The sequence below is a fragment of the Bactrocera tryoni genome, chromosome 5, assembly GCF_016617805.1.
Source record: "Bactrocera tryoni isolate S06 chromosome 5, CSIRO_BtryS06_freeze2, whole genome shotgun sequence".
Classification (NCBI taxonomy): Eukaryota; Metazoa; Arthropoda; class Insecta; order Diptera; family Tephritidae; genus Bactrocera; species Bactrocera tryoni.
The window spans coordinates 2402614-2426108 of record NC_052503.1 but is presented as its reverse complement, the minus strand read 5'-3'; the positions used below and the strand labels follow the sequence as shown (position 1 = coordinate 2426108).

General features: G+C 36.3%; 2 protein-coding genes across 2 annotated transcripts in view; both read right to left on the bottom strand.

Moving 5' to 3' along the window:
- Positions 1 to 90: 90 nt before the first annotated feature.
- Positions 91 to 2196, bottom strand: LOC120776898 (paternally-expressed gene 3 protein; the record flags this gene model as incomplete). Its single annotated transcript, XM_040107960.1, has 1 exon — positions 91 to 2196. A coding segment is annotated over one exon (1980 nt), but the record flags the coding sequence as incomplete, so codon positions are not given.
- A 2935-nt stretch (positions 2197 to 5131) lies between these two features.
- Positions 5132 to 23495, bottom strand: part of LOC120777998 (dynein heavy chain 3, axonemal) — a 109863-nt gene continuing 91499 nt past the window's right edge. The window contains exons 55-65 of the mRNA XM_040109655.1: positions 22204 to 22626; positions 19760 to 19896; positions 17461 to 17635; positions 15123 to 15295; positions 11744 to 12226; positions 11060 to 11239; positions 9724 to 9883; positions 9386 to 9600; positions 8001 to 8198; positions 6075 to 6285; positions 5132 to 5582 (exon numbers count right to left, since the gene is read on the bottom strand). Coding sequence (XP_039965589.1) covers positions 5256 to 5582; positions 6075 to 6285; positions 8001 to 8198; positions 9386 to 9600; positions 9724 to 9883; positions 11060 to 11239; positions 11744 to 12226; positions 15123 to 15295; positions 17461 to 17635; positions 19760 to 19896; positions 22204 to 22626 — 2682 coding nt within the window. The 3' untranslated portion in view covers positions 5132 to 5255. The remainder of the gene's footprint in view (positions 5583 to 6074; positions 6286 to 8000; positions 8199 to 9385; positions 9601 to 9723; positions 9884 to 11059; positions 11240 to 11743; positions 12227 to 15122; positions 15296 to 17460; positions 17636 to 19759; positions 19897 to 22203; positions 22627 to 23495) is intronic.

Below are 23495 nucleotides of genomic sequence, written 5' to 3'. Positions count from 1 at the left end.
ACTTGATAAGGCATTACTTTATAAATACCTCTCCAATGAGTAACCTTTTTGCTTTGTTTTGAATTATTTTTCGTTTATTTTTTCTTTTGTTTTATGTTTTTCGTGATTTACTTCATTTCTTCCTTCATATCTTAAGTGTATACCTTTGCCTATATGTTTTATGTACATGAATAATAGCTTTTTGTTCCTATGTGTCTTAAAATGCAATTGATCTAACTAATGGCGGCGATATTTCAAACGGCGCACAGTTTTGTACCGATAGCCATCGTCGGCGAGCGCAGCTGTTTCTTCTTCTGGTTGCTGCTCCGCAACTTCTTGGCCTTCCTCTGTTGGTGGCAGGTACTCATTAGCTGGTAGTTCATTCACATCACGACGGTGACGGTATTCTAGCCGACGTACTACTTTGTATCGGTAACCGTCGTCAGCTAAGACGGTAGCATCATCAGTAGCTGGCTCAGCAGGTTCAGCAACCTCAGTAACAACAGTTTCTTGAGCTTCCTCAACAGGTGGTAGATATTCGTTTTGTGGAACTTCATCAACATCGCGGCGCTTGCGGTACTTCAAGCGACGAATTGTTTTGTAACGGTAACCATCAGCAGCCAATTCGGTTCCTTCTTCAGCAGCGGGCTGTACTGGCTCAGCGGCTTCAGTAACATCAGCAACAACGGACTCTTGAGCATCCTCAGTAGGTGGAAGGTATTCATTTTGAGGGACTTCATCAACATCGCGGCGCTTGCGGTACTTCAAGCGACGGACTGTTTTGTAACGGTAACCATCAGCAGCCAATTCAGTTCCTTCTTCATCAGCAGGCTCAGCTGCTTCAGCAACCTCAGCAACAACGGACTCTTGGGCATTTTCAGTAGGTGGGAGATACTCATTTTGTAGAACTTCATCAACATAACGGCGCTTGCGGTATTTCAAACGACGAACAGTCTTGTAACGGTAACCGTCAGCAGCCAATTCAGTTCCTTCTTCAGCAGCGGGCTCAGATGGCTCAGCGGCTTCAGTAACCTCAGCAGCAACGAACTCTTGAGCGTTTTCAGTAGGTGGGAGGTATTCGTTTTGTGGGACTTCATCAACATCACGGCGCTTACGGTATTTCAAACGACGAATAGTCTTGTAACGGTAACCATCGGCTGCCAAGTCAGTACCTTCTTCAGCAGAGGGCTCAGCTGGCTCACCGGCTTCAGTAACCTCAGCAACAACGGATTCTTGAGCATCTTCAGTAGGTGGGAGATACTCATTTTGTGGAACTTCATCAACATCACGGCGCTTGCGGTATTTCAAACGACGAACAGTCTTGTAACGGTAACCGTCAGCAGCCAATTCAGTTCCTTCTTCAGCAGCGGGCTCAGATGGCTCAGCGGCTTCAGTAACCTCAGCAACAACGGATTCTTGAGCGTCTTCAGTAGGTGGGAGGTACTCATTTTGTGGAACTTCATCAACGTCACGGCGCTTGCGGTATTTCAAACGACGAACAGTCTTGTAACGGTAACCGTCAGCAGCCAATTCAGTTCCTTCTTCAGCAGCGGGCTCAGATGGCTCAGTGGCTTCAGTAACCTCAGCAACAACGGATTCTTCAGCGTCTTCAGTAGGTGGGAGGTACTCATTTTGTGGAACTTCATCAACGTCACGGCGCTTGCGGTATTTCAAACGACGTACTGTTTTGTAACGGTATCCATCAGCAGCCAACTCAGTTCCTTCTTCAGCAGAGGGCTCAGCTGGCTCAGCGGCTTCAGTAGCCTCAGCAACAACGGACACTGGAGCGTTTTCAGTGGGTGGGAGATATTCGTTTTGTGGGACTTCATCAACGTCACGACGTTTGCGGTATTTAAGACGACGAACTGTCTTGTAACGGTAGCCATCATCAGCCAATTCAGTTTTGACTTCAGGAGCAGGCTCAACGGATTCTTCTACAGCGCTCTCTTGGACTTCCTCCGCGGGTGGCAGGTATTCATTTTCAGGTAATTCATTTACATCACGACGATGACGAAGTTTAAGACGATGTACTGCCTTATAACGGTAACCATCATCGGCTAGCACAGTGTGTTCTTGTGCAGCCTCGTCGACTGGCGCTAAGTATTCTTGTACAGGCAAACTGTTATCCACAACGGGTGGCAGATAGTCGGCCGGCAAAGTAGCCGCACGAACAACTGCTATCACAGCAAATGCAATCGGAAGGAATCTCTGCAATATAAAATAGTTTGTATAGTATTATTTAAGTTTTCCATTTATTTGTTTATGATTTGAAGGCGTGTAGGCGTTGAGCTATGCTTTCACTATCCTTTGAAAAAGCACAGCCTGTGTTTGGTGTAACTGGTGGATTTCGCTTACCATTATTGCTGTTTAATGCTACTTAATGATTGAAGGTAAGAATGTGTTATGCTTTAATTGCAAAAAGTACATGTTATTTATACCCAAAAATATTTTGTGTAAATTTAAATATAATTACCGAAATATGAGCAAATAAATTGCTTTATTCACATGTGTGTGTGTGTGTTACGCATTCGCAATTACGTACACTTTAGTTTTATTACACTTTTCTCTACATACCTATGTATGTATGTATATGTGGTACGGTGTTGATCGTTTAGAGCATCCCAAATGAGATGAAGTGAAGACTCAGCATTTGGATACCGTATTTTGTTGCCGGAGTTAATTTGCTATTTAATTGTGGTGCTACCAACAAGCGCCCACTGCTCAATTACGGAAGAAAAAAATCGAAAGTGAACAAATTGCTAAGTTTAGCGGTGTTTAATGCGTTGTTGCTGGTGTCACTGCACACATACATGCATACAGATAACGATGAGAGTATCGAAAAGCGGTCGGGCGATGTTCAAGCTCAACCTATTTTATTGTTTTTGTAATTTTTATATATATTTGTGTGTATATAGTATATTGGACATTCAACAAAATTCATGTACATATGTGCCCATAATTTTGGCAGTTGTGCGCATGCGCGCGGGTTGCAGAAAGCATATTCAATCCAATTCGGATGCTTTGTAGCCCGTTTTCAAGTTCAAATCTAACATACATACTATGTATCTTTCAATTGTCTTCAAGTGGCGTTCTTCAAAATTTTTGCGTGTTTCATATGTTTTGTTTTGCTTATTTTTTACTTGGCTGGTTTTTGGTCCATTCATTCGGACACTATTCAAGACGGATTTAGAGTTTAGTTCAATAGCCATTGTTTATTTGCATTTATTTGCGAAAATAACTCAGAAATTAACAAAACAAATAAAATTATAATAATAAATAAACAAAATAAAAGGGCAAAATTTGTCGGTCAACTACATTTCTATGTGTCTGAGTATGCTTGTATTTACATTTGTTGCCATGCGCTAACACTCAAGTCAACAATGTTACATTAGCATGTACAGGTGTATGCATGTGTGTCTGTCCATTAAATGTTTGGCGCCGCAAATACATTCAGCGGGGCATTCAAATCTGCCATTCAGCTTGCCGGCCGCTCATCAGCTGGCTTTGCGCAGTCAACATTCCTATACACACATATGTACATACATATGAATAATATGCATATAATCGATACAGATATGACTTTATATATTTACGTAAATGCGTATGTACACAAATACCGCAAATGTGAACAAAAGTTCAAATCTTTGCCCGAAATCGGAGAAAAAACACATAAGTAAAAATCGAGTAGCAATCAATGGGGTTCGCGTATGGTCAACTCTTCCGGAAGTTCGCAAACTACGTTGTGGCGAGTAAATCGTTAGAACAATTATCGTAATTTTTTGCTTGTCGGTGGATAATTTCGCGCTTGTGTCAAATGTGAATTCTTCGGAATAACGCAATCAGTCTAATGCGCTTGTTTGTGCTTAAACGCTTGGAATCATAACATATAGGGTGCTTCTCTACGGCTGTTTTGTGTTTTGTTTAAAGATTTAATTTTGAGAATTTACGAATATTTATTTGCTGTATAGTGGACATAATATAAAGGCCTTTTTTATTTTTTTTGGTAAAAAAAATTACAGTATTAAAGAAACACCCTTTACAAGACTTAAAAAAGAACAATGATTCAATTATAACTTTTTTTATATATGTACATATATACATTTCTAGTAACATTTATTTTGATGAAAAAGTTAAGCTAAACTTTATGTTTTCAAGGTTATTCTAGAAGTTCCGGGGACTAATGGCTTAATGAAGTAAATACATAAGCTCTCCTATCCAAATGACAAACTCGCTAACGAAGTCGACATATTATCGCATATCGCAAAAAGAAAATTTTATTGCATGACATGTACATTGACATGTACTGTGAAAAAGTGTTGACCAAACCCAATGCCTAAATTCCGGCAATTTTGATCTTGAGGATGTACCACGTTCTGATAGGACTCTTGAAGTCGATGTGGATAAAACAAAGCCCTTGGTTGATACAAATAGTCGATTAGCAGCCCGAGAGATCTCTGAAAGATTAAATTTGTCCAACGCGACCGTTTACAAGCTCATGTTTTGTCTAGGATTAATTTAAAAGCTTGATATATGGGTTCCTCATGCTCTTACACAATGGTTCGCCGCATAAACGACTATGATTTGCTTATCAAACGTCAAAGAAGTGCTCCATTTTTGGAACGCATTGCTACGGACGGTATTGAAATTTGATCTTGAAGAGTTGAGAGCAAAATTCAGATTATTTCTGCGAAATGGGTATTCTATTTAAGTTTTAAAACAAATATTTTAAACAAAGATGAATCTACCTCTCGAGATGTCCATAAAAGATTATGAAAAGAGAATCTCCCCAAAAACTAAACATTTGTTGTATTTTCAACAAAAGCAATTAACACCATCTAAAATTAATATAAGTAATCGCCAAAGGCAGGGTTAGCTTCTGCGAACAGTAAGATCTACCATACGTGCTGACAGATCGTTCAATCGTTAATCACGTTAAAAAAAACCAGAAAATTAATAGTGTTGCAGTGTTGTTGAACTCTTTAATTTTTAAGCGGTAGATAAATATATTATAATCATGGTAAACTTCCTCCAAAATCATGGCCTCTTTTAATTTTTTTATAGAATTTTGGAAAAGGTTTAAATATTTAGGTAAAATTGCATTAATTTTGGTAATATGAGAAAAAAAGTAATTAACAACGCATGTGAGTACATGAAAAAAATATTTATTGTAAGAGAAAATATGAGATCAAAAAGCGAGAATTGTTTTGATTAAAAGCAAAAAAAAATTTATATAAAATATATAAATGCCGGTATATCAGCACAACTTCAAATGCAACTCAGTCGTCCAATTGGCAGAGGGAGGCGGTGCCCCGATTTATCCAGTGCATTGGTGCCTTACTGCAATTCAATTGCATGTACATCACAAAATTGGTGGAGTGGCCAGTCGTTGAGAGTACACCACGCCGCTCGCTTGTCTTATAAACCGGACAATCGTAGATGGTACGCCCTTTGTCGTCTTCCTTGGCAGCTTGTCCACCATCCTGTGACTGTTTCAAGGTTGGACGAAAGTATATCACCGGCAATGTATCGAACAGAATTTTTGAGTAGGATTCATCGAGCTCTTGGGTTTCGCGATTGTAACGTGCGCCCTCCAAAAAGAGACCCTGTTGGGAGGCAAGTAAAGTATTAATTTTGTTTATTTTTATTTTATGTAAATGTTAATGCCAAAATATTTTTTTCACTTTATGAAAGAAGAAATAGCTACTTTTAATTTTTAAATGATGTCTGGTAGTAGTATTTTTTGTGTCTACAATTAATTTCTTATTTCCCGCTCCATTTAATTAAAAGGCCTAATTTTGTGTTTTGTTAAATTATAAAAAAAAGTGTTGACGGTCAAGCAAAATATATACAAAACAAATATAGAACAATTTCTATTGTGTAAATCTTACATTGAAAAATTTTGTCTCATCATTGATGGACAGTTGCTCCTGTGTAGGTTTGTTGTTTGTTAGCATGTGTAATAATAATACTCATGAGTATACATATATAGTATTAATAGATGATATTTTTATAGTAATGTTTTATAGTAATATTGTATGTATGTAAAAAAACTTTAAAATGTAAGTATCGGCATAAATCTTCGCTGCTTAACTTACACGTATGTATGCGCCAAAACTTGGTAGTTTTTCAACTTCCGTCTCGAATTTGGTCACTTCGAATTTGATTTCAACCATATCAATTTGAAAAGTGTTCTTTCGTGAGTAATTTTGTAGCACACCAGTGATAAAGGATTGAGTGAAATAAAAACCGGATAGCCAATAAACAGTTGGTTCGCCCTCGTCAATCCAACGTTGAAAGAATTCCAAGCTAGAAGAGCGAAAAAGGATTTTTACAAGCAAATGAAAGCAGCTCGTTAAAATACAAGTGTTTTCAATTTGGTTTAAAAGTACTTAAATGAATATAACCAAACACAAATGGTGATACTGCCGACTTCTTATATAGAGAAATTATACTAAAAGTTAAGTTTTACACATTTTCGTAATATTCTAAATATTTCAAATCTAATTTCTTCCAAATTCTATTAAAACGTAAATTTAAAACGTGTATCAGTTCATATAATTTCTATGTAATATTACATCACTTACTACGATTTCTACCTACATCACTACCATACTATGATGTAGTATACTAAGTAGAGTGTGCATACAAATCACAAAGAGTGCTTTCAAACGAAGCTCAATGTACGAGTATTTGTTCAAATACTTCTATGAATTGTGTTCAATCAGCTTAATGCGCAAATAATTCCATATTATTGCAAAGAAATAGTAAATAGGAGAATCTGCTCATAGTGTAATGGAAGCAAAAAAAATTAAAGGCAGTTCGATGTGCAGAATCGCTATAAATAATATACTATTATTGTTACTAAACTTGAGACTTATTGTAGAGTTTCTATTTGAAAATATCTGCTCTTCAACGCAGAAAACCTTTCAATAGTTTCTTAATTAGATTATTATTAATTCTAAATATAAAATATTATCGGCTGTCAAATTCGCACAATGCCGTCAAATGAGATGGAGTTGGCAGTTCGAGTTCATGGTTAGAGATGGTCAAAGCATGGAATCGAACTGTGCTGAGTTAATATAGGTATCTAGTAATCGTAAAACAAAGTAGTTATGATTTGGAAAAATATTTAATCCCAGTACGAATTGCTGGTTTCGGAAAAAATATTAGTATGAGTTATGGTTAAACCTTAGTTATTTAAGTGACATAAAAATCTGATCAAAAATATTGTATTACGAAAGGCTCATTTAAATACTTGAATCGAGCATAGGTCGTTAGGTTTTTTTTTTAATTTTTTAAGTTCCGAACAAAATAAGCTCCAAAACGTTGAACAAATCAATTAAAAATTATGATTAGTTATATCATTCTAATTTTAAAGGGAGGGAAGCTGATAAAACCCTATTTGGGAATTTAGAGTTCTATAATATAGATATAAAGCCTTCTTTCTTTCAATAACTGAAAAAATTTCCAGTATACCAACAACTTTACATATATCTATTTCCTAAGGGTAGAAAATAATTGTTACGATTTTTGTTTCTACGCATAAACCTCAAATTGTTGCGCTTCTCTAAATTTTTTTATCAGAAACTTCCACTAATAGCACCAACAAATCTATACTTCAGACATAATAGGTATCGAGTATTCTATAGCGAACCCATCTCTACCGATAAGTGAGCACCACACTTCTCAAACAACTTTTCACACAATCGCAGCCACCGCGTTTTTTGCCGCCTTAAACAATTGACAATAAATTCTATGCTTAATTTGGCGGTGCCAAGAATTGGAACGATTCTTCAAGAGGTTTCGCGGCGAACGTGGGTAATAACTAAGCATTATGAAGTCAACAAACGCTGCTTAATATATTTTTTGCCGCACAATTGAAGACATAAAAAATTATTGTAAAAAATGATTTCCTTAGTAATAAATTTAATTTATGCAAAAGTTTGGGAAACAAATAAAACTTTAGAATTAATCAAAAAGCATATATGTATGTATGTATAACTGACACTTGAGCAACTTACCGTGTTAGAAAATCCGTAACGTAGCTGCCCAGTGGCTTGAGCGATGGGTAGCTTTTCTTCAGCCAGTCAGCTGGTAATTTACCGATTACCATTGATGAATGTGTGCGCTCCAATTCGGGTATCATGGCAATTTGACCTTGTATGGCTTTTTGTACGTTGACGAGACTTTTGCGTATGTAATCCAACAAGCGATTGAATCTGTGGCAAGTGGCGACGTAAAAAGCAAATTTTATAAATATGCCGATTTAAACACAATGGAGGTTGTAAATATGAAAAATTAGTCCCTTGCTCTTATGCGAATCTTCTACTCAATTGTGTGTCATTTTTGGCAAAGTGTACAGAGCTGTCTTCAAAAAGTATTTATAACTTTTCTTTGTTAAACTCGTTAGCCATTTTATTTACTTTTATAGATTTACTAAATGTGATTGATTTCAAGGAATCGATTTTGATTTCAGTTTATAATAATTCATAAGGTGATAGTCAGCTGACTGAAAATGTTTTTCTATTATCACGTAAATTTTCGCACCTACATCTATGGTTTTTTAGATTAATCGGAAATAAATGGTCAAGTGGCATCAACCTATGTACATATATCAAAATATATATTTTTATGAGTAGTCGTTGCTTTAAGTAGCTGTAAACTATCTTCGTGAGTTTTGCTCCAATAAAAATTAGCCTAAATGTAATCGTCTACCGATCAAGACTCAACAAAAAATATTTATTTAGTGATTATCAATAATATAGAACTACAATCATTAGTTTTGAGAAACGATCTTACTTCAATTCTAAATAATAATCAATTTCAAACCCAATTGTTTTATACCCTTAGAATTGATACGAAAATGACGAAATACTAAGGAAAAGTAATTTGCATATATTGTTTGTGAAAAAGTGGTGACGATGTTCAAAGCATTATGGGTATGGAGCTGTGCTCGTATCCACAATTGATCTCGTGGGTTTGTGAGCAGGCACTGCAAACATTCCAGAGTATTTCTGGGAATTTAGCTCTAAAATCTTATAGGAATTAGTTTACAGGTTTACATTCCGAGAGTGCCATAAATGGGAAGAATAGGCAAAGAAACAAGGGTAGTAATTTAGATCACTCTATCATGCTTAGTACATATGCTTTAGTTGAGTTGCATCATAATTCATATTTTCACTTAGGAGAGATAATGGCTAAGACTTAACCGCACAGCCAGGTTTTCAAATACTAAAAATTGGGCCAAATAGCTGAGCAAGGTAATCAAAAGACCATTTGAACACAATCTTTGCTGTCAAGAAACAATTAATTTTCCAACTACATAGTATTTTGCAAAAGAATGTACACCCTAATATACATATGTACATAAAGTACATATGTATAAGCACACTATCAATTTACTTACCTTATCAGTTCTTGCCTCAAAACCGTATTCATGGAATTTGTATACATCACTGGATACTTTTGACCCACTTCGGCAATATTAAAGGCCTGTGGTAGGCGTGACAGAATTTCTTTGCATATGGCAAATGCTGGGTCAACGCTGGCGCCACCCGCTGCGCCACTTGCTTTCACCGAAGCCATTAAATCCGTTTGGGTAAGTAATACACCGCCAATCAGCTGTATTTTAGTGAAGTGGAAACAAATTTGTATTTAATAGATGAGATTTGAAATAAATATGTGTCCATTCAGAGCTCTCGTTGTCCTGTGTTCAAATATGTGTATGTGTGTGTGTGTACTTACGCTGTTGGTTTCCTTGTTGTTGCGATTAATATCGGCATTTTCGTGTAAACCGAAGACTTCCGGATGAGGACTGAGTGCAAACGTCGAAATGTATTCGAGCGCGTTTAGACGAGTTGGATTTAGGGGCACACGATAGGTGGCGGATTGTGATAAGGGATAACTGCGTTGATTCGAAATAAATGAATGAAAGAGGTAAATGCATGAAAATGCGTAGATATTTTTCTTTTGCGTTAGTTTGAGAAGTAATTATAATAAGAGGGGTTTTAAATATTTTGCAGAATTTGATATTCTTTTGTATAATAATTAAGTTACTTCTGATAAAATAATTAAAATTTTATATGTTTTATATGTTTTGCAAATTTTAACAATACCTAAATATTATGAGACTACTGGTAATTTTGCATTTTTCGTTAGTTTTAAAGAAAATCATTCGAAATTTTGAATTCAGAGAATTCTGAAAATTTGAATGAAAAAATATTTTCGAACTTTAGTTCGAACTTAGTTTTCGATATTTAAAAAGAAAGATTTCAGAATTTTCGAAGTGCTTGAGCCATTTATTTCGAGTTTCCTGTGACTCAGGGTAAGGAAAGTAAGAATTTTATAATTATCAAACTTTCGAAATTACAAAATTAAAACGATTATGAGATTTTTTCGAATTTATGTTACAGTTTGACTAAAAATTCCGAAATTTCGATTTTACGAAATTTAGATTTCGTATTTTTTGAAATTTTTGAATTTAATTTCAGACATCAAATCAATTTTAGTATTCACTAATTTTTTGATTCATAAATATGTACCAAGTTCCACTTCATATGTGGAGAAGAAAATATTAAATGAATGGTTTTCGATATTTCGTGATCAAGATTTGAGAATTCTGACTTTCGAATTAAACCTTACACTTGAGAAAGAAATTATTAAACTCTCGTTTTCAATATTTCTTGTAGAGCTAAAGGTACTAGCTAGGTTGTTAAACACAACCAATGTTTGGCTTTCATTAAAAGTTCGAAAGCGCAGCCAGATTACTTAAATATATATTGGAATGTGTGTTTACCTTTATGTGTGTATGATTATCTACGGTTATCTGCCAACTACTGCGAATTTAGAGTTTCTGACGCTGTCACGGACAGCCTTTAAAATCGAAAATACACGTGACATTCCATAAAATTGGCAAAATTCAATATTAACAAAAAAATATAAGAAATATTGGGATGAAGATAAGCACACACCGCAAGCTACTGTCCTTCTTACATGTGTTTCGCTCACCTCTACTACTTTTGCTGAACAAACAACCAGTCGTAATAATATTACCTTCAAATACAACGCCGAGAACACTTACTTGTCCATTTCGATTGTGGTCGGATTATATATCATGTTGAGCAGTGAAAGGATTAAGCGGCGATCCTTGTCATCCGTAACACGCCCACCATAGTTGCATTCGCCGGTGAGATAAACATGTCCACGGAACGGTATGCTCTTGCTTTGTGCGATGAACATCTTCAGCTGCATCAGCGATATTCTATTGTAGGAAAAATGTCACCGAAGCGAGCGAATAAAAACGCGAAATGCTTGAAAAATATTTATTAGAAATAGCAAAAGCGCAACAAGGAGGCTAGCGGTCAGAGGTGCAGTGAAAGGAAAACCATATCTGTGTAGGATTTGTGGTGGAGCAGCGTTTGACATTGCGAAATGGCGAAATGTGGTGGGCAGCAGAGTAGCGAAATTAGAAAAGCACTTACATACATATCTGCCGGGTTCAACTGACAAATATGAAAATAAGCTTGTAAGCAACTAAAAAATTGCTTTTCACAGCGCATTTCCGAAGCTCCAAAATAATGCTGGCATTTGAATAAAATACCCACATAGCATATATAGTATAGCAATGTGCTTGACATTTCCGCCCACACAATAATCAGGAAACCTCCAGCAAGTCAAATAACGTTTTGCCTTTCACTACATAACCACATACAAAAATACCGGAGTTGCACTTTTAGTGGCCTTTTAACGTGTCGACCTCACTTACTTCAAATCCGCCTCACTAAACTCGTACGGTATATTCCAGCCAAGCGGTCCGAACTCACGGCGCTCCTGCACTACAGCGTGGAAGAAGACCAAGGCGAAGACGCCGCGCAGCCAGCACTTATTTGCCATATCCGAATACAAGAAGGCATTTGTAAAGAATTTATCGCGTACCAGCGGATCCGAATTGAACGACCTAAACATGTTCGCCTTAAGACCTTTTGGCGGTTCATTTGTCATCTTCACCGAATTCTGTAGCACCGAGACGGGAAACACATTGCTCGGATATGAGGTACACCACAGCCTATAGTCGGGATGTGCTGCATCCGCCAGCGTGGTGTCATTGCAAATGCGCTCTAATTCGCCCATCCAACTGACGGCGACGTGACAGTTTTGCAAAACAACCCAGTGGCCATAGCGATTTGCTTCCAATATCATTTTCTCGGCACGTGGACCTTGACCTTGACCCAATGAAATCGTTTTTGTCCTGTGAAATATTCGTTTGCGAAAATTTAGACAATTTTTGTATGCATAACAGTATGGTATGTGTGCATGTATAAGAGAACATATTTGTTTTTTTGTGATCAGCATGTAATAACGACATGATTCAATGTGTAAACACAGACTTTCGTGTGGGCACGAACTGGGCGGCAATTCATCCGCCTACATAAATGGAGAAAATTTGTTTAATGCATTATATTATATGTATGAATGCGAGTCATGGTTCTTTTAATTTCCGATAGCCTATATTTTGTATGAGAAAAAATTTCTTTTCAACTCGGGATTATGGGAGTGGTTTTTCTATTGGAAGTAGTTGTTGCCAAAATGTCTTTTCAGCGTAGTCCTGAGCTGATTCTTCTCCACATAAGTAACCTGAAGATTGAAGAGATGAGTTGTTTTCAATAAGACGATACCGCTTTTTTCGAAATTGGCCTTTCTGACTTCATTTACTTGATTTATTCTCAGTTTTGTGAATGAATAGATTCAAACTCATGCAAGAATTGAAGCCGAACGAACTATGAAGCGTGTCGCACGTTCGGTGAATGGGTTCAAAACCGATGTCGGTTTTCACAATATTTTTGTTCTGGTTGATTGGGTTTGATAATCCTCAAGTCATTCTGAAAATGCCATTACATCCTCAAAAGTCACGGTTTTATGTGTTCCATAGGCAGAGAAAACCGATGTTCCTTATTTCTTCAAAAATGTGGATAGCCATAATGCTACAGCCAATATGGAACGCTATAGAGTATTGCTGGACGATATTGTTGTGGAAAACCTTTGGTTCCAACAAGAAGGCATGTCATAGAATAATAATTTTGTTGTTACAAATAAAAGCCCGTTTTGAGCTTGTGACGGTCACCAAGAGAGCGCGACTTAACACCGCTACCCTACGCAAATAAGCTGCTAAAAAGTAGCCGAATGTTGAACTAGTCGCGGCGGTCACATGTTCAAAATAATTTTTAAAACATATTGATGCTCCCTTGTCTTTATAATGAAGCTATATTCTTGGTCATAACATTATGTATTTTATTTTATAATAGTTCTCGATGGATAGTCCATTTCGCTGATAATATCCAGGCGTCTACCATCTTGGGATTCTACTTAGAAAAACGATTACTCAAGTAATACATATATGGTATACATTTAGCAAATACTAGCCTTTCATGAGATTCTCTAAAAAATGGTATGTTGTTGTAAGTTATGTACTCTATGTTATGATAGGTTATGTTCTGGAATGAATCATGATGCTCGTCAGATCAGTACTACTTCCAGTTTTTTATTAAAATTGTAGAATTTGCTCTGCTGGTGTCTGCTGATAAGGTGTTTAATTAGAAATTTCGCGTACCGAACTTGTTTGACCAACGGGCAATTTCATTTCTTTCGTAGAATGTCAAAAAACTCAAATATAAATTTTTTGTGTTTATGTCACAAGTGGGTTGATAATTACTTTGAATTTTACGAATATGTATGTACTTATATAGTCGTAATACGATGTGTATATACGCTAGGATGGTTCTTAAATGTAGAAATAAAATTTAACACTTTTTTTGGATCTCTGGCCGACGTTCAATAATAACTACTTATCTCAATATGATCAGGTAACCGGAAACAAAAGTTTGGATATTCGGGTATCCGTAAAGAATTTTCGGTCAGCCATCACAGTGTTGACAACTCACAACGTGGGATAAATAAATATGCAGTTAATAAAAAGCGGAGCTAGATTCCCATACTATCATCCAGTCGTTCAGTTTTTATGGCAGTTATATGCTTTAGTGGTCCGATATCGTTGATTGCGATAAATGAGAGAGAAGGACATGTGCAAAATTTCAGAGCGAAACAAACTCAAAAACTAATGGTTACACATGTTTATATGGACAGACGCACACGTCTAAATCGACTCAGCTCATCACTCTGATCATGTACATACAAATATACGCATATGTAAGTAATTTATAGGGTCTGTGATGTTTCCTTCTGATAGGGTATAATAATGTAATGATGTGTGATTGATGAATAATCTGTTCTTTATGATAAAATACCACCACAGTGTTAATGATTGAGGTACTGTGTTCTAGAAGGACCAATTCAGTTTACGGACCACCGTAATGTAGTCCCAACCAATACATAATCCACGTATCATCTCATTCGTAATCCCCATTTGCCATTTAACTCGCGTGTATGGTCATGTCGTTTGTGCTCGGGAAATATGAAAAAATGCCATATAAATGAAATCTTCGCATCCGTATTCGCACTCATATAACGGGACTCATTATAAGTTTACATTGATTGCACATTTTCGCTATTGACAATCATCGTGAGCAATTAAAAATTGAGTGCATTATTCAGGAATAATGGCACTCGACTATGACAGATGGCAGACAACGGCAAACTAAATGAAAGTAAGAACAACAACAAGGAAAAAGGAACATGCTAGCTGTCTGCAGACTACGTAGACGAATGTGGATTTAATTACAACTTTGTAAACTTGTTGGATTTTCATGCTACTTCGTTGCTTTCCTTGGCTGGAGGAAGGGCTAATGCTTAGTGTACGTGCGATTGCTTAAGATGAGTGGTTCAACTCGGCAAAGAGAAATTCGATAAAAATGCTCAGGAATAATACGCCAAATAGCGGTACTTGACAACGCTAGTACGTACCGCTACGGAGGTACAAAAACTAGTTGACAATTTATTGGATGTTGAGCAGGGAGCTAGCTGCTAAATAGTTGCCACACAGCCTGGGCAAGGACGACGAAGAAGGTGTGTATGTATGTAAGTATGCATTTGAAACCACTTGGCAGCTGAAATTGTATGTCGTTTGTACTTATTTATGTGTGTATGTGTGTGTGCGATTGACCATCGAACGAGTTCTTTAATTAACTTACTTGTCATACATGTTACGCTGCTTGGCGTACATGAACAGACTGGCCATTGGATCGGAGCCAGGCGAGAGCAGGAAGACCAGTGGTATTCTTGGCGAGCTGTCAGCAAATGAGGCATTCAAATCGAAGAGCGGTGGCTCCACAAATGATTGGTCCATGTTGTTCGTAATGAATGTCTGTAAAATAGATTTTTATTTTTTAGTTGACATAAGCAAATGCGAAGAGCTGAACAAAATTTTTCAGGGGGAGAAACATGTAAAATTTGCAAAAGCTTGCAAATATGTACATATGTACATATGTCTGCGTGTTTGTGTTTCTGGTGTTTGCGTATACTGTGGGCACAAATAATGCTGGCAACTAGCATTTTAATATTCTATCTGTGTATGTGTGAGTGTGTGTGTGTGTAGAGGGTGTAGGAGGAAACTTTGTACACCACCCCACTCGGGAAAGCATCGGCTGTCATTTGTCTAATATATAAAATAAAAATTGTTGTCAATGCTAGTTAGCTTGCCAAGTCGGATTTGAGTTGCTAACTACATCCGTCATTATGCAATTGCATGCGGACCAACAAATAAGCAAACCACAAACACACACATTCACATATACACTCACATATACACCCACACAGCCATCGGCATTGAATTGAGATAGTCGTGCAGTGACGCTTTGGCTAGTTGTTGCTGGCCATTTTGGGCCAAAATGTATTGACGTCCAGCAGTCAAATAACGCGCTTGTCGCTTGCCATTTCACAATTTGCCAGTTGACAGTTGGCATTACTGTTATGTCGGTCAAGCAGCAGTGCTTGTCGTGCTCGAAAGTTGGATTTGCACACACAAACCCACCCGTATATATACATATGTATGTGTATTCAGTAGTGTTGATGCCAAAACTTAAGGGTTATAAGCATTTTAACCGACTTTAAAGCGTCCATGTTGGTAAAGTTGCGACTTTCAAATCTGAAGGTTAGAGTCATTAATGTGCCGATTATTTGAATTGAAAGCTATGACAATGCACTACACGAGCCAACGTGTAGTTATATTTGAGCTTTCAGGAGTACCGTTGGCAAGTCGTAATTACAGTATAAAAATTTTGTCGCTTTTGGTGACTGCTTGATCAGCTGGTATTAGATAATAACCGCATAAAAACCGTTCAGCCTCATTTATTTTTGGTCTAACCAATATTTCATAATTTCTGTTTTATTCATCGAATAGATATACTAATCAAATAGAGAGACACTTGTAGTTACTTTTCTGCATTATCAGGTTTCGGTCGACACTGAGGATGCCGAGCTCAAGTCGTTCACAGTTTCCGGGATCGTTGCCGGAATGAAGGATGGAAAGGGAAAACAACCACAATAAATTTTCTAATCTTCCTTAATTTTTAAGACACGATTCCCAGTAGTATGCAAGGGTTCTTAGATAAAATATAAAATTAAAGAAATTGCTTTTTTCGTAAATTATTTAGGACTATATTATAACAATAAATAAATCATATTATTGTGACTATTGCATCAGTAAGAGATATAGGAATTCCTTTGAGTATTAATAACTTTTTAAATCAACGAATAATCCTATCAGATGATCGCCTATCGAAGGTTCAACTTGAGACTTTCCAGAAATCCTACAAACTATTTACGGAGTCTTTTGTATAAAAAGAAATAAGTATGATTATGATTCAAGTTACCAGCTACTGCTTTATACATTGCCAGATATTTTCCTTCTCTTAGTATTATATCCAAGCAGTCCAAGCAGTTCTAACTATACACTGCCCGATCTGGACTCCTGCAGTATGATTGAATATCCTACCGAATGTCAGCTGCATCAGTTGTACGGTAGAATATTAGATAGAATCATCTCAACACGTTCTTATCGAATGTACCGCTTCTACCAGATCGAGAAGAAAACAACTCGGACATCATACTTTTAGACATCCGGATGAAATAGAAGAAATAGAAATAAAATATGTAAAGAGATTTGTGATAGGTTCAGGGCGTTTTTGCCGATAATGATGAGTTCCAAAAATGTTTGAGTCATTGTTCGTTCACTACTTGACTCGGCACTTTGAAAGCGAATTCCCGCGGGCAAGTTGTATGGCTTGAAAGTGAGTAGAACATACTATATAACACATGCATACAATACATTGTATGTTTATCAGTGCATATGATTTTTGCATTTTTAGAATTTCTACTTTGTACGATATTGTGCTGTGTCATTTGATTATGTTCAAGCTTAGTTATGTTTTTTAATACATACTTTCCTTTTTTCTAATTTCACAAACGCTCTTGTCTGCCTTGTATTGTAGGAACCCTTATGAATCTACATATTTGTTGTTTTGTACTTACCCTCACTGCGGGCACAACTTTGTCCGGTCGCAAAGATTTCAATATAATTAAGTATAGCATTTCCTCCACTGTATCGTATGGCTTTGGTAGCGGATACTCCTCGGGCGATGATAAGTCGTAGTATTTCTTCCATAGATGAATATCCTTTGTGAATTGCTTGTAGAAGTCTTTGAGACTAGTAAGATAGAAAAGTGGAGCACATAAAAATACGTAAAGACCTCTGTATGTGTAAAAGGAGTTCGTAGGTTTATATAAGCTTGCAAGACTACTTGGTATGATTATGGAATATATTTAAATGACTTTAAAAAGTGGACAAATGGGTTGATATCAAATGAACGCTTTTTCCTCTGAAAAAGTACGATTAGGTACCTTTTATGTCGGAGTAGATAACATGCGAATACGTCAAAATTAAAGTTAAATAATGCTTAAGCCCTTGAAGTTGGATTTACTATTGGTTTAGGATATTATTTATTGGAAAACTTAAAAGAACTTGAATATTATTATAACTCCGAACTCTAAGTGTCTCGAAATAATTTCTGGAAGTATGTTCAGAGGTCTATTGAAAGTATGTTTTTATTTGTTCAATATGACAAAATTGTCCTACAGGTACTTCAAAAGCAGAACAACAATTCAATTTATTAATCTAACCTCCTTAATTTTATACATTCAATTAAAGATGCACTCTCCCATGTCAATAAAAATTATTTCAATATTTCAAGTTTAATCTTAAGGAACAAGTGAATGAATGAAAACAAAAATTCGAATAAACTTCAGTTTTAAGTGCAACATCAATTTCCTTGAAAATTTTCTGCAAAACAACAACAAAAATGCTCATTGCAAATGAGAGGAAGCATTGCGCGTTTATAAATTGTGATTTCAATTGTTTTTGGCGGATCATTACATCAAAGCGAAGTTTATAAAAGCGCAGAATAAATTAGGAAATATTAAAATATGATTTTGAATAATGCCACAATCAACTCTCTTTCGGCTTACTTTGTTGCTGAAATTGGCACTAATTCTTAACGTACGGCAAATGCAATTAATTGGAAATAAAATATGAAGCCTCTTTGGGAACAAATGAAGTGCGATTAAGCGCGCATTTCGCTAATTGATGGCCGTGAACGAACCGTGTCAGTTCGAGTTCGACCACGTTGAGTTGATTTGCGTTGGGTTTCAGATGCCTCGATTTATGCTAACCTCGGCGCAAATTAGCAAGACGAGCGAAAAACTCGAAGGTTGTGCAGCTTAAAAAGTACAAAAGCCTTTTGGGGAATTATGTTGGTATTGTTTTGCTCGTTGCCTAGGCAATGCGTTCGTTTAAGTGGCTCACTTGAGTAATGAAAGTGATGGCATATTCCATTAGCTTAAAACATTTACAATGCCGAGTGTTTTCTTACGCTAAACCTCAGTATTCGCGAATATTTGTTGCTCTTAGTGCATCCTTTTACGCGTAAGAAATGCAAACGTTCCTACTTCTAACAGAGTTATTGTTGTTAGTTTTTCGGTGTTGTCTTAAAGGAGGTTAGTAATCCAGGGATTAAACTTTGTTCAACTTTAAAATGGTTATAGCAGACAGAAGTGGCCACTGTTAAGGTAGCAGTAGACTTACTGCTCTAAAGTGCAGCTGCTTTCAGGAAGGTGAGTATTCAATATGTCAATACTTCTTGAGATTGCAAACTGTGCACTCAAAGTTCTATCCTCACTAGATATATGTACATAGCAGCAGCATATTTCAATATCAGACTCGTTTGGGTGTCTGGGCGGAATTCCTAGAAACGGCAAAGCAAAGAAATAATTGGATTTTCGTTTTCATCTTGAGTTGTTGCACTAGACCTATCGACTTCGTGTGCTTAGCGGTGGATGGCCGACCAGTTTATGCGCGACGTACGAGATCGATAACGTTGAAACATCTCGGCAGTCATACAAATGAACAAATTTGCGCTTTGTCGATTCATGAGGGTCTTTAAGATTAATTTTATATGAGCTCGTGGTAACATAGCGGAGCGGACGACTGTTAGGACCACTTAACCTAACTTAAAATAAGCTAATTCTTCCTATGGACTAAAAATCCGTTTAGAATAACGCTAAGTATATTGTGTTTTTGGAAATTCCAAATAATTACATATTGTAATATGGAAACTATAGAAAATTATATTATTATAGTTATAATCTAATAAAAATATCTTAAAGCACTTCTTGAAAAATGTAAAAAAAAAAAACTCAAAACGTATTCAAGCAGTTTATACTGTTCGGCCGCGAAGGGTTTTGCTTACCACTTCTTTATTCATTATCAACTTACCCTTCCAGATCGCTCGCGCGAAATATTTGTGTCCAAGCCTTTTCCGGTAGCCAACTATTGTCCGGATTAGGCGGCACCGCTTGCAAGCCAACGCCTCCAGTCAAGAAGAACAACAAATGCGATTTATTTATTTTGCCCTGTTTATTGTTGGTTATTCGGTATATCCGCAGCATCAACGACAAGCGCAAATGTGTTTGGGAGGATGTGTAGTCATCAGCAGCAGCAGCAAAGGAGCATCGCCAACACCAACACCAATAGAAATAAGTAATAGAATTGCAATTTTTGCATTTTACAATCGCTTAAAACTAGTTGCTTACTTAGTGCGGGTTGTGTATGTGTGTGTGTTTGTGTATGTGTATGAGTGTAGTCAGTAGTTCTATTTTAGTTATTGTGCACCATAAAGGAATGTTTAATGGCATTGTTGGCATTTTAGTTGTTATCATTGCGATAGTTGTAGTTTATTTTGTGTGCAACTGTTGTTGTTGTTATGCTCATAGTAGCGTAAGTAAGTGGATATTAGGCGGTAGGCAAGGTATTAGCAGCTAGGAGCCAGCAGCATTTGCATCCGATCGTTTGTCCGCCGAACAGTGGCAGTACTGATGGCGAATATTCCCGGTACAACTGCCGCATCGTTTATAACGGTCAGAGTTGCCACTGCACACACACACACATACATGCAAACTATCAGATATAGTACATATAGCAGAGTGAATGAAGTTGGAAATTAGCAAATGGTAAGTTCCATTTAGATGATTGCAGTTTTATGTTCGTTCATGCAAATTAAATGGGATTAAATGAAAAATTAATCAACATTAAGATGGCAATGGCGTCAAAAGCCGACTAGGCAAATAATGCGAGTGCACAACGGCAAAATGGTGAAGTAGACAGAAGATTTGTGTCGGAAAAACGAAACAAAAGTTAAAATATATTAAAGTGCTCACTGAACAGAGAGGAAAAGTCGTAAGAAAAAATTTTAATAAGAAGTGACTAAGTGTTGCACGGAAGGCATTGCAGCATCTTAACTTACCGTTGTTTCTTTAGCTGTGCAGTGCGCGAGGATTTCTTGAACGTTATTTCTTTAACTACTTAAAAAATTATATTTACTAAGAAAAAAATATGTATTTTTAATATTTTCAATTGCAAACTGAAACAAAAGTGATCATATTCGGTATTAGAGTGAAGATATTTAGTACAAAACCTCTCAAATAAACGAAGTATTTTTAAAAAGTGTTTTGCCTATGCTAGAAATATCCTTGATGACTCGCTATGAAAAAGTTTTTTTAAGTAGGTCGTACTTTGTAACATATTTTGAATTAATCATTTTTCTTTTCGAATATATCTTTCGTATAGTCTTTCTTTTCTTTCTAAGTGTGCTCGCACATTTAATCAACTCTATCAGTTTATTTATAAGTATTAACGCGTTTTTCTCAAAAAACTATGTATGTTTCGAATTTGCTACAGAAATTTCTTAGAGAAAAAAGAGCCGATTAACATCAACATCTATACAGTTCTCCATTAAATGATCTAGCAATTTTTTGATCTGATGAGGGGCACAACCAAAATTTTGGAATTTTACCTAAAACGCTGCCATTTCTTCAATTTTTTATTTTATCTTCAATAAAAACGCTTTTTGAAGGTTTCATTAATAACTATGAAAAATGATGTTTCCAGCGCCAATGTTTCCTTGAGCTCTCAAAAACAGAAGTCGAGAATGGTCAAATTTGGATTGGGGATCTATGCAGCTCACTTATTTTCAATATAAAATGTTTAGAGAACTTTTGTTGGGAAAACTGAATAGTTTGACTATCTGGGGTAAGCGGAGTGAAGTCTTACCGAAACCAGTAACCCTAAAAATATTAATGGATATCGATTTAATTTTGTTTGTACAAGTCTAATTACAGTGTTCTCACGCTGTACTGTTACAGTACGATATACATATTTTAAGAGACCTTGTCAATCGATAATTGAATAAGATAGCATTTTTCTATATTTGCGTAGAATTTAAGTGGTTGCGCTAGGATCCCACTTTGGTCGATGGTGGAAAATACTATAGTTTCATACAAAAAAATCAAGATAGTGCTTCAAACTTGTTTAAAATATAATATAATGATAAACAAGAAAAATTTTTGAAAAAATTTTAGTCTTCTGCATATAAAAAATGTGTTTTGCTCTTCACCTTTTCTTGGAGCGCACTGTAAACCTGCCTAGAGCATTTAGATGCGCTTATTACAAAAAACTTAGACAACCATTACGCAAAGGCATTTAGAAACAACAAATACACGACTAGTTATTTCATTACGAATTCTTGTGCCTCAACTTCGTTCACTCAATGACAAATATCTTTCAGAAGCTAAATAATCGTGAATACATATACATATGTATGTGAATTTAATGCAATTTGCTCCTTAACTAACGCAAACCACGCAGTTTAGGCATCAACTCACCCGCGATACCAATATACCCAGGCACATGACCAAAGAGATGACAAGCTTATCCTTCTCGAAAAGCGATCGGCAAACATTTTGATAAATTGATTTCGTAAAGTAATAATTCAAATGCTCTAAACGCTCTTCGAGCACATTCGATTTCGGCGCCTTCAATATAGCATTTACGAATAGATTGAGAAACCAGGCCAACGAGTATTGATACATCGGATCGATGTTTGCCAATTCGCTGATGCCGAAGAAGAGTATGGCGGAATGTTTGGCCACCGGTACGTATTGTTGGCGTGCGGCGTCAATTTCCGTTTCAGTGGCCACAGCGATTACTTGCTTCTCCTGTATTTCCTCCGATAGTATTTTACTCGATGACAGTATGTTGATGGCATTCTCATCCTCCAGCACGTTGCCCTCCGACGAGGATAATACCTACGGGTTAAGTAAGGTAGAGAGTGTTTGCGCTGAATTGAGTTTGGTTAAGTTGAGGTTAAATGCAAGCACATGCTTACATACTTGTATACATAAAGCATATATAAAGTAAGTACATATGTATATATTAAGTAAGCATGTAGCAAATCGCTGGCCTAGCCTCAGTCTGAGCAGTTTGGGGATATATTTTAAGTACCAGCCATTACAGTTACGTATATCCGCATTATACATGTCAGTATTAGCAAAGATGCTTGTTTGGTATGTTTTGCTGATAGATGGATTGGTAAACTTGAGCTTAGCAAAGCAATGTAGTGGAATTGTCGAATGGCTGTGTGGGACGGAGTACACACTATCTGCCTATATGGCTTGTAAATTGAAAGTTTCGGTTATCAGCGGTTATAACCGGGCATTATTTTTTTGGTAGATGCTTATTTCAGTTCTGACAAGTCCCATAAATACAAATAAAAACTGTATTAAATTTTAATTTTTAATATTTTTTCGTTTATTTAATCATTTCCTTAAAAGGACGTGCTTCTTTTCATTGTGATTGGCTTGCTTCGTTCTCGAACGCTAATTAAGGCCTCTTGAATCAATATTTAATTCTAACATCCTTTACCAGTATCGTATATATATTAATTGTCCCTGTTTATATTCCAATATATTTCGCTTGCCTTATGTATAAAGATATACCTATGCTAGAGCCATTCATTAGTTATAGGACAAATTTTGAAAATTTGTTTCATTTCATAACTGGCAATCCTTTCTGAAGTGAAATGCCTTCAGAATACTCTTTATTTATACCGTATACAAAATTAAAAAAACATATGTACATATGTATGTTTCGAAAATCTTTATAAAATGGCCATATA